This window comes from Monodelphis domestica, chromosome 8 (assembly GCF_027887165.1).
Source record: "Monodelphis domestica isolate mMonDom1 chromosome 8, mMonDom1.pri, whole genome shotgun sequence".
NCBI lineage: Eukaryota > Metazoa > Chordata > Mammalia > Didelphimorphia > Didelphidae > Monodelphis > Monodelphis domestica.
In genome coordinates, this window is record NC_077234.1 from 21,496,203 (window position 1) to 21,510,042 (window position 13,840).

The 13,840-nt window shown below is 35.9% G+C and overlaps 1 protein-coding gene across 1 annotated transcript in view; it reads left to right on the top strand.

Annotated features, from left to right (window-relative positions):
- The window catches only part of SMC4 (structural maintenance of chromosomes 4), a 35,182-nt gene that overhangs the window by 4,910 nt on the left and 16,432 nt on the right, over positions 1 to 13,840 (top strand). The window contains exons 5-9 of the mRNA XM_056807384.1: positions 8,299 to 8,463; positions 8,676 to 8,803; positions 9,468 to 9,608; positions 10,104 to 10,254; positions 11,566 to 11,730. Of these exons, the coding sequence (XP_056663362.1) occupies positions 8,299 to 8,463; positions 8,676 to 8,803; positions 9,468 to 9,608; positions 10,104 to 10,254; positions 11,566 to 11,730 (750 nt within the window). The remainder of the gene's footprint in view (positions 1 to 8,298; positions 8,464 to 8,675; positions 8,804 to 9,467; positions 9,609 to 10,103; positions 10,255 to 11,565; positions 11,731 to 13,840) is intronic.

The window sequence follows — 13,840 nt, forward strand, 5'->3', positions numbered from 1 at the left end:
CTCTAAAGAATTGACTTTTATTCATGGAAGATAATGAGGAATTTGGATGTTTGAAATTTTAGATTAAGAATTTAGAATCTTGGTTATTATTTTGATCTTAATAGTAATTGAAAATAAATTCAATAAATAAATGCATGCCTAATTTAATTGAGCTTAAAGATAATGGCATGCTAGTTCATAGGAGGGTTTGTTGTTGAAAAGTTTTATCCAGGCATCTTAATTATGAAGAATAATTTTCAAATAGCAAATTATTTCTTTACATAAACATCAGTGGCAGATTTACATATTAAATCTTAATTCCCAAGTCTGAGAGAATTAAAAATGAAGTTCAAATTCTCTTTGTGATAATCTCAACCTTGTGAGGTGGTCAAATGTGCTTACAAGTTTACAAATGAAAAAATAATTGATAAGCTTTTAAATCAAATTGCTTACAAGGTCAAGGTAGTTCCATGGCAATTTACTGAAAGATCAAGTTTTTAAAACAAAGCCTTTGTGGGGAGTGGTTAAAAGTACCTTGATATCAGCCCCTCTGCTGGCTGAGGAAGCATGCCACAGTGAGGACATCATGATTTGGTCAATCATTTTACCTTTTCTAAGCCTGCATTCAGAAGAGTTCTCTTCCACTTTTCAATGTGACTTCATGGCCCCCTCAAACACAAGGCATTTTCCAACTCTCTTCTGACATGACAAGGTCAAAAATAATTTTGTCCTTATGTTTGTGGTCCTTTTTTCTTGGAATTCTTTAACAATGGTTTTTTTTTTTTTTAAGCCAGTTGAGTAAAAACTAAACAGCATGGGGTGGGGGTGGAATCTGACTTAATGGCTACAACCAGTGTGTGTCGTCGTCCCGTTCCCCCCCCCCCCCCCCCCCAATTTCTGCCAAGGAGGGAGAAAAGTGCCTTGTCAAACTCTTCATTGGGGCTGAACTTGATTCTTATCTTTTCACTGCTTTGGTCTCGGTTGTTTTATTCTCCTTTTCTGTTGTGGCCATTATGAGTATCTTCCTAGTTCCATTTACTTAGCATCAGGTCAAAGGAGTCTTCTTATGCTTCTCTGTATCTGTAATCTACAACTTATTTATACATTCCCTAGTCAAACTGGTATTTTTTTTTTAGTTCTTTACTACCTAAAAAGGCTTTGATACAGATTTTAGTGATTATGGAGCTATCAACTATTTTTAAGGGGAAGGGAATAAGCATTTTAAAATATTTTAAAGTAAGCTCTGTAGAGAGATCTCAGTTGATCAACAGATTTAATTGGTAAACAATTGTTAACTCAAATGTCTATTATTTCATAGACTTCAAATTTTCCCCACAATTTGATCCTTAGAGCTGATGCCTCTCCAAAGCCATAGCTGTTTAATCATGGAGCCAAGTCAAAGTCTGAGTAGCTTGAACTTTGCAGTGGACTTTTCCACCCCATTGTATTCAAAAGGAAAGAAGGACTGGTCTCATGATTTGAACATTAACTTTGGAACCAAAGTTACTGTCTCTTGATGTTCAGAAGGATCCAAGAAATCATGGTTTTGTTTAATAACTACACATTTTAGGAAACACTGAACAAGTTAATTGCAAGAGTATGTGAAAAGGGAGAAAATAAAAAAGAATGGTAGAGGTCATTTTGTTGGGGAAGAGGCAAAGAGACCATTTAGACAGTGAACTGATTTTTGGACAAGCATTTGGAGATCACAGAGTTGATGATTATTATTTGGATTGATTACTTGGAGTATTCTTATCCTTTTAGGATCATACCTAGTTAACTTTTTAATTAGGGTTGTGAACTTCTTGGTGTTGTATTGGAATGCCATATCCAGTTTGCCCCCTAAATATTAGCGTTTAAAGAACACTGATAACATATATGTTCTCTTTTAATTGTTTCTTGAACTTCTATGATCATTTCTATCATGGATTTTAGAAAACTAAAAAATGTCATTAAAGAAAATCTTATAAACTCAAGGAAGACAATATTCACTTTTTGTCTGCAGAAAAACAAATCTGTACTAGGATACAAAAGGTAAGGCCTGGCCTTTTGATATAGAACAACTTAATTTTCCTGACAATTGAATTGAAAACAAAAAGAGAATTTAAGGTTTCTGCTAGCTACCCAAATACATGCCACAAGATAATACTGATAAAGCTCTTACATGATTCTCATCACTCTAAGCCTGTTAGGTACAATTCCAACAAGCTTGATTATCTCTTCATTGCCTCCATTTTAACAAGAATCTATTATTAGAAGCAGCAATTTGCACCTAGGTGCTATTCAAAATTTCACTTGGCTAAAATTGTTTTATGTGAAAAGCCTAATGATGGCTGTGCCTATATGAATACGTTTTATTTTTTGTATTTACAAGTATATTTTTTTCTCCTAAGATTGCCCTTTGCAGTTTTTTAATAGGTATTACTTAAAATACACTATTGAAATGGAAATAGGTTTTGTCTCAAAACAGTTCTAGATTATTCTTAAGTCTTTTTTAATTGAGATCAGATGACTAAGTGGAACATTTTAATATCTGTGGGGGAAGCGTTTAGAGGAGCAGAAAGATAGGGTTAAATAAATCCAAGTGTTCCTTCTTGTTTAGTCTGTCTTCCACTTGTCATTCTAACCTTTTCCTTTTACACTTTGGACTAATGAACCAAAGATACACATGCATATACAATTTTGTTTGGGGAGAATGAGGAATTGGGAAAAAATTGCCATTTATCCAAAATGTCTGCCCTATTCCTTATATTTTCAGTCCCTTTGACTAACTTTGAAGTTTTGACATTTTCCCAAGTTCTTCTAGTTTTACTGAGTCATGGAATTTTAGAGGTGGGGTGATAGTGAATTTCCAGGGACTCTCTCCAAATATGTTTTTGCTTGCTACAATGTTATTTCAAATACATAAATAACTGGACTAGTATTTTAATTATCTTAACTAGTTGTCAGGATAGTCCTAGCTGGGGCCTGAAGTTCTTATACATAAAGATTTTTATTTTATGCATTATTTTGTAAGTGAAAAGAGGGGGCAGCTGGGTGGCTTAGTGGATTGAGAACCAGGCCTAGAGATGGGAGGTCCTGGGTTCAAATGTGACCTCAGACACTTCTTACTGTGTGAACTGGACAAGTCACTTGACCCCCATTGCCTAGCCCTTACCACTTTTCTGCCTTAGAACCAATACCCAATATTGATTCTAAGACTGAAAGTAAGGGGTTTTATTAATAAATAAGAGAGAAATTTTCTCTTCATCTTATGATATCATGATTTCCTTGTTTTTGCAAATTTAACATGCTTTGCACTACACCTTTATTTAGCAAATCAATTGTCAAGTATCTTTTAGGTGCCAAATACTGCTGGTTAGTAGATGAAGCAGTCACTCCTTTTTTCCCCCCCTAATCCTTACCCTCTATCTTAAGAAACCAATACTAATTATCAGTTCCAAGGCAGAAGAGAAATGAGAGCTAGGCAATGGGAATTAAGTGACTTGTCCAGAGCCACACAATTAGGAAATGTCTGCGGCCAAATTTGAACCCAAGACCTCCTGTCAGTAGGCCTGGCTTTCTATCCACTGAGCCACCTAACTGCTCCAGCAGTCTCTACTTTTGAAGGGACTTTACATCTTAATGGGAGAGACAAGTCCATAAATAACTATAAACATAATAACTTTTTGAGAAGGGATACTAGCATTTGGGATCAGGACAGGCTTCATGTAAAAGGCACTCGAGGTAGAGGACATCAATTCTTTGAGGAGGGATTGCAAGAATTAGGCTTAAAGTAATCTGTAACATTACGAGAGTGCCCTTTTTGGGGAACAATTCAAATTTAAAATATTTGCCCCACCCCCAAAAAAAGCTTTTAGTTCTATGAAGTTATTTTGGCTTTTCAAAATAAGTTGTTAGACAATTTCTTATTTGAAATAATACTAAGACCAAAGTTAGGGAATAATTTTGTCTTAACTCGTTTTTGAACAATTCATACCCTGTATAACTTCTAATTCTTGATGAAACATCCTCTGTCCTTTTGCTAGTCCTATCCATCCATGTTCCAAACACCTTAAGACAAAATTAAGGATAGATTGATAGTTTTTTTGACTGCACTGATGGTGGGTAGAGATGCATAAAAAGATGAAAGCTTTAATGAAAAGAGTTCTTAAAGTTGTATTTTGCTTGTAAACCAGCATGTGAATAAATAAGGATAATTTTTTTGTTCCCAATATTTTTGTACTTGAGCTTTTTAGAACTCTAACCTTAAGGCCAATAGGTTTTTCAGTTCTTGGGCAGATAACACAGCAAAACTGATTAAGGTCTCAGGATTTTTACCATTTGCTCACCTGCCAAGCTTCATTGATTTCAACTAATAGACTACGGTCACATTCAAATTATAAAAGAAAAGAAAATTTATTATGCAAGCTGATCATCCCACTTATTTAAAAAGTCCTAGAGATGGGAGGTCCTGGGTTCAAATGTGGTGTCGGCCACTTCCTAGCTGTGTGACCCTGGGCAAGTCACTTGACCCCCATTGCCTAGCCCTTACCACTCTTCTGCCTTGGAGCCAATACACAGTATTGACTCTAAGACAAGGTCAGGGTTAAAAAAAAAAGTAATACTATGACCATGTTCCAAAGGAGATGTTAATGATATAAAAACAGTGCTACTGACAGATCAGAGAACACAGATAAGAATAGTAATGATGATTATTTTTCTGGAAGATAAGAGCAGAACTCCTTTGATTCACACATTGTACTTGAATTTGCCCAAAGTCTAGCCACCCAGATTTGCCTCCAGACAAGCACTCCTATGGAGGATGGGCTGGAGATTATCACCAGCTAGCATCCCCACGGCAGGCCAGCCAGCCTCAATGAGGCTGAGTGAGCGGCAGAAGGGAAGATCCAACCCCACAACACTTCCTTGACCACCATCTCAGAGGCTGATGGAGATAACCCAGGACCTGAGAGTCTTGGGAATGACACTGTGTCCAACAGAGTGCCTGGCAATTATCCTCCTGAAGACCCAGAAAAGAAAGTTTTTGTCACTAGTATCTTTGGCCCTGTCAGATGGTTCAGCATCAGAAACTAAGCTGATTTCATTGGTGGGAAGGACACCCAATGAGGCACATTGTCTACCTGCTTTGCTGTGGGATCTTTTCATCTTACCTGACTAATTCAAACTTTCCCTATGTGCTGTCTGCCCATTGAAGGTGAACCTCAGGAAAGGAGAGTGTGTTTTATTTGTGTCCCCAGGGCTTTACACATTTGAAGTGCTTCATAAATACTTCATTCAAGTCAGATACATTTTATTACCTTTGAGTCCAAGTGGCTTCACGTGACAAATGGGCAAACTGATGTCAGGGTCTTTGTAAGAAACTGCATTAAGTGGGGGCAGCTGGGTAGCTCAGTGGATGGAGAGCCAGGCCTAGAGACAGGAAGTCCTAGGTTCAAATCTGGCCTCAGACATGTCCCAATTGTGTGACCCTGGGCAAGTCACTTAACCCCCATTGCCTAGTCCTTACCACTCTTCTGCCTTGGAACCAATACACAGAAACTGCATTAAGAATACTAGTTCAGCATAAGATTTATCACTTTAAATTTCCTTCATCTATAAGATTCACTCATTCCTTAACCTTCAACCTTGTCCTTGGAGCCAGATAACTGAGGAGTTTATTGTATTTGCTATGAGAGAAACAGAGACCACTAGGTGTCATCTGATACCAAATCATCATTTTGAATAAAAGGATTTTATCATTAATTGTTCAGAAAGTTGTTACCCGGACTATTCACAATTCTTATATAATACTTGGCACTTTTAGCATTTTATTTTACTGATGACGTGATGATATATTACCATCACTGGTAAAGTTATTTCTATCAAATTGTCTGAAATGATTAGAATATATTCATTAAGTTTCAAACATGGTTTGAGTTTTAAATTGGTATTATGAGGCCTGGGGTGGTAGAGGTATAGGGATGATCTATTTTCAGTCCTGTTTTTGTCAGTTTCTCAAGTATAGTTAAAATTAGTATTCGTGTAATTTCTGATTAGCCCACTTCCCTAGGCAAGAAAAGAAAATTCCAGACACATTTCACTGGCCCATTCAGACTAAACCACTTTGCTTAAAAGCCCTTTGAGGTTTCTCAAAAGTTAGCAATGTTTTTTGTAGCTTAAAATGTGGGGGTGCTCCCCAGCCTCTGATAATAACCTAAGCCCTGTCCTGCATGCCCCACCCCTCCCTTTCTTAAACCACTTGGCCCAACCTCTTATTTTTTTCCGCTGAATTTCAATGTATGGCTTTTTCTTCCCTTTAGCTATTTCACTTCTTGCCTGGAGTTTTAGAGGGGAGTAATGAAAGGGGGTTTTCGTATTATTAGCATTGTTTAGCTGTTATTCTGGAGTACAGCTGAAGTTAGCGTTTGTGTTGTTTCTGGTCATTCAGGTTACTCCATTTAGATACCTGAAGCAAGGCCAAGACCTAGAGCTTGTTTCTAACTCAACTATTCTCAAAAGTCATTCATTAGAGGAACAATAAGCCAAGAAACTGTGTGGCTACTTAAAATGCAAATGTTTAGAAAAGAGTGTATACAAAATCCTCTCCGAGAACCTGTTAATTTAGGATGGAACTAAAGACTTTTGAGTGGGTGAATTTTAGAATTTATTTTTAAGTTATTTTACCTGCCAAACTTATACAATGTGTAAACCCCCCTTACACGGCTTTCTAAAGAGCCAGCAAAACCAACTAATTTATGCTACTTTACTATTTACCTATTTTTATAAAGCTGGTAACTAAAGCACATAGAAGAAAAGAAATGCTAAGAATAAGATTTACTCTGGCTTTATATAAGTAGAGGAAGAATATATTCTTGCTTCAAGGAAGGCCTGTCTTCTAAGATTATTTTAAGATATTTTAATAGTTATTGTCTTTTTAGATCATCTTCATTTTACTAGAAATGCTCAGTATGAGACTCATTCTTCTTGTACCTAGGATGAGAAACATAATTGCATTTTATTTATATATACACACACATTCACAATATGTTACATAGCTATATAGGTCTTAATTATTAAATGTTGCTAAAGACTCAGGGTTTTACTACATAGTGGAAACTGTCTGAAGATGGGGCACTCACTTTGTATTTGGCACTCTCCTGTTCCAGCAGGCCTTTCCCCTGCAGGAGAACTAGGCCTGCACATTTTCAATGTTATCTTTTTTCCTAAACAGACTAAATGGCTGCCTGGCAAAAGCCCCAGGAAGGGGAATGGAGGTGCTCGTGTTGTATACATGGCAGCTTCCTCTTTTTATCAGTTGCTTAGAAATTAAAAAAAAAAACACAAGTACTATTTTTAAAAGCTAATTTAAAACCAACATTAACAATGAATATAGCATTTCTCATCAAGAATTTATAAAAATACAGTTGATGTTTTTGGTAAAGGTCAATCAACTAGTTCGGTTTTTGTCTCCTTCGTAACTAATGTTGTAATACAATATAAGCTACATTTGAACTGGAAAGGAATTTAAGTCCCCAGTTTTGTTTTTAAGTTTTGACTTTATAACCAGTATTGTATAGTGATATTATGAATAATTTTCAATATAGCTAGAATGTACTTTACAAACTGAAGAACAGGATAACAAACATGGAAGTGCTTTGAATTAAGTGTTTGGGGAATTTTACAAATGAAGACACATATATATCACATTTTAAAATGAGAACATTGATTTCTTAATTGCATTGATTAAACTTATTTTTTAAATATCATGGCAATATGGTGATCTTAACCAAATATGTCATAATTATTGAAGTAGCAATACCATGATAGTTCAGGTTTTATGTATTAAATAATGATACAGGGGGCAGCTGGGTAGCTCAGTGGATTGAGAGCCAGACCTAGAGATGGGAGGTCCTAGGTTCAAATGTGGCCTCAGACACTTCCCAGCTGGATAACCCTAGGCAAGTCACTTAACCCCCATTGCCTAGTCTTTACCACTCTTCTGCCCAGGAGTCAGTACACAGTATTGACTCTTAAGACAGAAGGTAGGGTTTGTTTGTTTTTTTGTTTGGTTTGTTTGTTTTTTGTTTTTTAAGGAAAATAGAAAATTGTTTTCAAAGGAAAAACCTGAAAAAAAAGAACTGGACTTGTCTTTGGTTTGTTTTGCTCATTTTTGTTGGTGAATACTATTGTAATCAAATACATTAATCCTGGGGGGAACAGTTTTTGTGCCTTTTAAGTTGACTTCTTATATGTGCTTATTTGTTTTTACTCTTTAGTCTTTGACCCCCATTTCTTTTCCCATGTTAAATCTTAGTGAAATTTGAATTTTTTTAAAAGGGCGAAGTTGAACAGATTGCTATGATGAAACCAAAAGGCCAGACTGAACATGATGAGGGGATGCTTGAATATTTAGAAGATATAATAGGATGTGGACGGCTAAAAGAGCCTATTCAAGTCTTATGTCGAAGAGTTGAAATATTAAATGAGCAAAGAGGAGAGAAGGTAAATTTTCTGTGTGTGTGTGTGTGTTAGTTTTTTTTTTTAGCTAACTTAGAAATTTCACATATGGATACCTTGTTACATTTTTTAAATGTATTGTGATTAATTATAACTTATGTTGCATTATATTTTCATCTAATTTTTTTAAGAGTGGGGAAAATTTGATTTGTGGTTCATTTAGTTCAAACTTGATCTCCAATTTTTGTTCCTTGTAGTTAAACAGAGTTAAAATGGTAGAGAAAGAAAAGGACGCCTTAGAAGGAGAGAAAAATATAGCCATTGAATTCCTTACCCTGGAAAATGAAGTGTTCAAGAAAAAGAATCATGTTTGTCAGTACTACATGTAAGAACATTTGCTATTGATTTTTAACAAGAATGTCTGGTCCAGTTAATGGTTTGGTGTAACAGCTCTTTCTTCTCTAAGACCATATGAGAAATAAGCGTACCACATACACTGTGATTGGCAGAAAGAGGAGTGGGTTTGGAGTCACAGGATATGGAGGTTAAACCCCCTTTGATTCTTAGTAGTTGTACAGCCATAAGCAATTCAGTGAATCTCAGTTTCCTCCTACAAGTTGAACTTCTTTGGGAGATCAAATGCAATAATGTGTGTGAAATTCCTTAAGACACTAAAGCCAGTTGTTTTGGATTAGAGGCAATATAAAAAGTTAGTATTTTTATACATTTAAAAAATAGAGACCTTAAGAGCAAAATGGGTCACACATAGCATTTTAAATTGCAGAGGTTAAAAGAATTTCCTCATCAGAAGTTATCCAAGACAGCAAACTGTAGCACTTAGATAAATGTTTGTCGAATTAAATTGCATGTGTTCAAAGTACTGTTTGTGGAGAAAGGAGTAGAACTGAGGAAGAGTTGGCTAGATAATTTTAAAGGTTTGGGAGGGATGTCTTTTCTACTATTTCTTTTAAGGTATATAAATTGGTATTAGATTTGGTCAAGACATTTTGTGACCTCACCCAAACATCTTTCTTTGTTTGTTTTATTAGTTATGATTTGCAGAAAAGAATTGCTGAAATGGAAACTCAAAAGGAAAAAATTCATGAAGATACAAAAGATATTAACAAGAAGAGCAGTGAACTGGCAGATCAAATGAAAGCCAAGACTAAAGCTTTAAAAGACATAGAAAAGTAATTTTCCTTTCCTTTTAAGAAGCATTTGGCTTAGCATTAAATTCATGTTAAAGCTGTGGCTAAATGGCTCATTCACAAGATTGAATGTGCTCCATACATCCCGTCTAGGTTTAGGAAATCAGAATCAAGCATCCTCATGAGTCACCCTGTGTCACAGTGCTCTATGTTCTCTGGTGAAAGAGAAAGCTTTTTCTATTCGATAAAAAATAACAGCAGACTAGAACTGAGCTTTGGGATTCCTACTGGGGAAATAGCCCTATAGAGGGGATAGCTATTTTGAGCCTATGTAGATTACAGAAAATAGGAAGCCCAAGAATTTTCTCCTCTTACATATTTGGGGGAACTAGGTTTGAAGGACTGTGTGGAAAGAAATGTGTATGAGTTGAGTTAACTTTTGGTAATTGGAAGATAGCAATGGAGTACTGTACTTGGGATACCTTTTTATTTTTAATACCCTTAATAGTATTTGACATAGCTTACTTTCTTTGTTAGGAAACTCAATAAAGTTACAAAATTTATTGAGGAAAACAAAGAGAAATTTACACAGCTGGATTTGGAGGATGTTCAAGTTAGAGAAAAAATGAAACATGCTAAAAACAAAGCCAAGAAACTTGAGAAGCAGCTCCAAAAAGACAAAGAAAAGGTAAGTACTGTATGATATGTTTCTATTATAAAACACCTAAGTGTATGGACTGATTTTGTTAGCATTGTGTGCATGTGAGTGGTTTTTCCCCCCATTGCTTTCAGTTACTTTCAAAAGCTGGAATGCAACAATATTGAACTTAACTAGTCAATAAAATGTTAAAGAGAAAGTGAAACTACTGTGAAAGTAAGTGCTGTCTACCATTTCAATCAAGGGCATAGAATTGGAATTGCTGATTCCTCACATAAACAATTAGCGTTGTACTACAAAGGACCTAGAAGTAGTAAATTTATTTGGAAAATGGGTAGTCATGCCCACCTCTACCTCCCACATAATTGTGTTAGCCAACAATCATTTCTTGATGAAATTATTGGTAAATGTTGATAATAGGATACTTTTACAATCAAGCTTCATTCTAAAATCTAGGCAAGAGAACCTTCTGTTTGCTTAGGAATCCTTCAAGTAGCATAAAATTCTGCAAATATTGAATTTGAGATCAATTTGAGAATAACACCAATCTAATATGACTTATGAAAGTGTAAAGCATCAAATTGAGAGTCATCTAGATTTGGCTCAATGTCTAGAACGCTGGGCCTGGAGTCAGGAAGGTGTGAGTTCAAATCTCACCTCAGACCCTCATTAGCTATGTGACTGGGCTATTCATTCACCTACTATTTGCTTAATGAATTACAAAAGGAAATGACAAATATCTTGGCCAAGAAAGCCTCATATGGGGTCAAGAATCTGACACAGAATCGAATACCACTGAATGACAACATAGTGAATAAAGGGCTAGAGTCAGGAATTCCTAGGGTGTGTAACTGCCTTTTGAAATATTGACTGTTTGGCTCCTGAGAAGTCATTTAACCTCAGTACTCCAGGCAGTTTTTTAGAAGTTAAGTTACAAATGAATTGCCTCTATGCATTTATGGGAGGGAGTTTCCACATCAATTAAATCATGGTTCTAGACTTAAAAGGAGGCAGTGGCAGGGTGCTGCACAGGTGCTAATGAGGTTTTTTAAGTAAGTAAGTAAGCAGTAGGTAGATAAGAGGCTCCCATTTTCTTTCTCCAAGCTTATAATAGTCATTCCCAGTTGATAAGTTCTGTTCTCCACTGTCTATGGTATATTCTTCTCAATGAAGTGCTTTCAAAAAACTAAAAATACTTAACCTGAATTGTTTCCTATTGGTATGATTTTATTTTGATAAATGACTAAATCATATTTTGGTCTATTGTGTATGAAAGATAGAGAATTGTGGTGTATACCTCCCAAAACATTTTATCATTATAGCTCTTGATGTCTCTTCTAGGTTGAAGAATTTAAAGGTGTACCTGCCAGCAGTGAAAAGGTAATCACTGAAACAACAGCTCGAAAAAGTACTCTAGAAAAGGAAAAAGAAAAAGAGGAGGAAAAATTGAAGCAAGTTATGGATAGCCTTAAACAGGAGACAAAGGAACTTCAGGAAGAAAAAGAGGTAAATGTGGCTTCATGATGTTTGCTTTTACTTCTATGTGTAATATGTAATAAAAGACTAAGAGGAAAGAAATCATTTGCAAAAATTATAGAAGGCTAAATTGTTGGAAAGAAATAAATTTGTTTGGAAAATAAGTATAGTCATGAAATTGTTCTAGCCAACAATAATTTCACAACAAAGTCATTGATAAATATATTAGTTTATTGGAATGTATTATAACCATACTTCATCTTAACTTCCTCTAGGCAGTCCCTTCACACCAACTCAGCCCTAGTGATTAGTTATGTAAATAGTTTACTTTAAAGAGGCTGTATCTTGAAGCAGTCCACTTAAATACATATAAAGTGAATTTATTGTCTTCTCCATTTCTGGAACTCTAGACAAAAGCAGAAAATCTTGAATGAGTTTGTCGTTTGGGGGGGTTATTATTCATTTAGAATCTGTTAGCCTAACCCCCATAACTTCAAGTATGGTTTGATTGCCATACCCTTCTCACCAAACCCCAGAATGAAAGTCAAAAAGATTTTTTACTGAAATCCCCTTTGGACAAATCTAATCACTTTCTTTTGCCTATTGTCTCTCTCTTTCCCACACTACTAGGGCTCAATATTTTACTATTACCCTATTTCTCTGAGGAAATATCTCTTTCAATTGTGAACAAAATTCAAAGCCATCTATAAGTTGTAGTAATTACCACGTATAATACTACTGGGTTTTCAAAATTCTTAACAAATGTTTTATCTTGTTGGACCTTACCATAATTGTCCCCATTTTACAGATGAGGAAGCTTAGATTCTAAGAGGTCGTGACTTCTCTTTAATTACACAACTAGTAAATAGTCAGGAGCCAGATTTGACTTTGGGTCTTTTCTGAGCAAAAGTTCAGTCCTCTTCCCTTTTGATGTTTGCCAAATGCTATGTGTAATACTTAAACTAGCCATGATTCAGTCTATAGAAATATAGATAAATAGTGATACTAGCAGTAATCTCAGACCTGTTTTTTATTTCTTATCTTGGTAGGAAGGTTTTAACCTTTACTCTCTGAATTGTTGAGGTTAGGAATTGAGGAATCATAGATTTTGAGAGTTGAAAGGAACCCCAACAACCATTTCTCCCCATCCTCATCCTGGGGGAAATCTGTTCTCTAAAGTTAGAACTGAACTGATTCCCTTCCACAAGCCTGTTTCACCAAAAGTCATGTTTTAAAGTGTTTCTTGGGTCTGAATGAACAATTATAGTGTATCTGTCAAATTACAGTGAAATGAATGCCAAAGAATTATGCAAAATGTTCTTGTTTTATTGGAGATGTTAATCTTGTTAGGCTGTGAGTTTGTGTTCTAATGCCATTTGACTTGTCACTTGCTGTAGCCTATATAAGCATTCCAAACTTTAATATTCCTGTATTAAATTTCTCTGACAATTGTTTTTAAAATTACAATCCATTTTCTCCCTAACTTGAATGCTTTCTCATGGGGGTAGGAAGTAGAATCATGGTACAGAAGGAATGGGCTGCTAGATGGCACAGTGGATAGAGCACTGGCTTGGAATCAGGAAGTTTCGTCTTTATGAGTTCAAATCCAGACTCAAACACTTAATAGCTATGTGACCCTGGGCAAGTCACTTCACCCTGTATGTTGACATAAGATGAACTGGAGAAGGAAATGACAAGCCAGGCTATTATCTTTGCCAGGTATGCTCACAAAGAGTCAGACACGACTGAACAACAACAGGAGGTCTTAGTAAGAGCCTGTCTTGGGGCCTGTTGAGTCTTGTGGTTATAACCATCTGCCTGCTGAAAATAGAGCAGTGATGCCTTGCATAGAATAACTGCTAAATCAATGTTATGTGGAATAAAACAATTCACCAATTCAAACTGAAATACCTCATAAAGGCAATCTAGTCCCAGCTTCTCATTTTATCGATAAGGAAGCTGGAGCCCACCTGCCATCTCTGACCTCTGAAGTAGAGTGGTCATGGCTGCTCCCAAGTTCAGGGTGTCTGACTTCCCCTGCGTAGAGCCAGAGCAGATTGGAGAACTTAAGGTCATTGTAGCTGAGTAGTTGAGGGTTAGGGTGTTAAGTGGGTCGCCACATGCAGAAGTAAGGACAAAT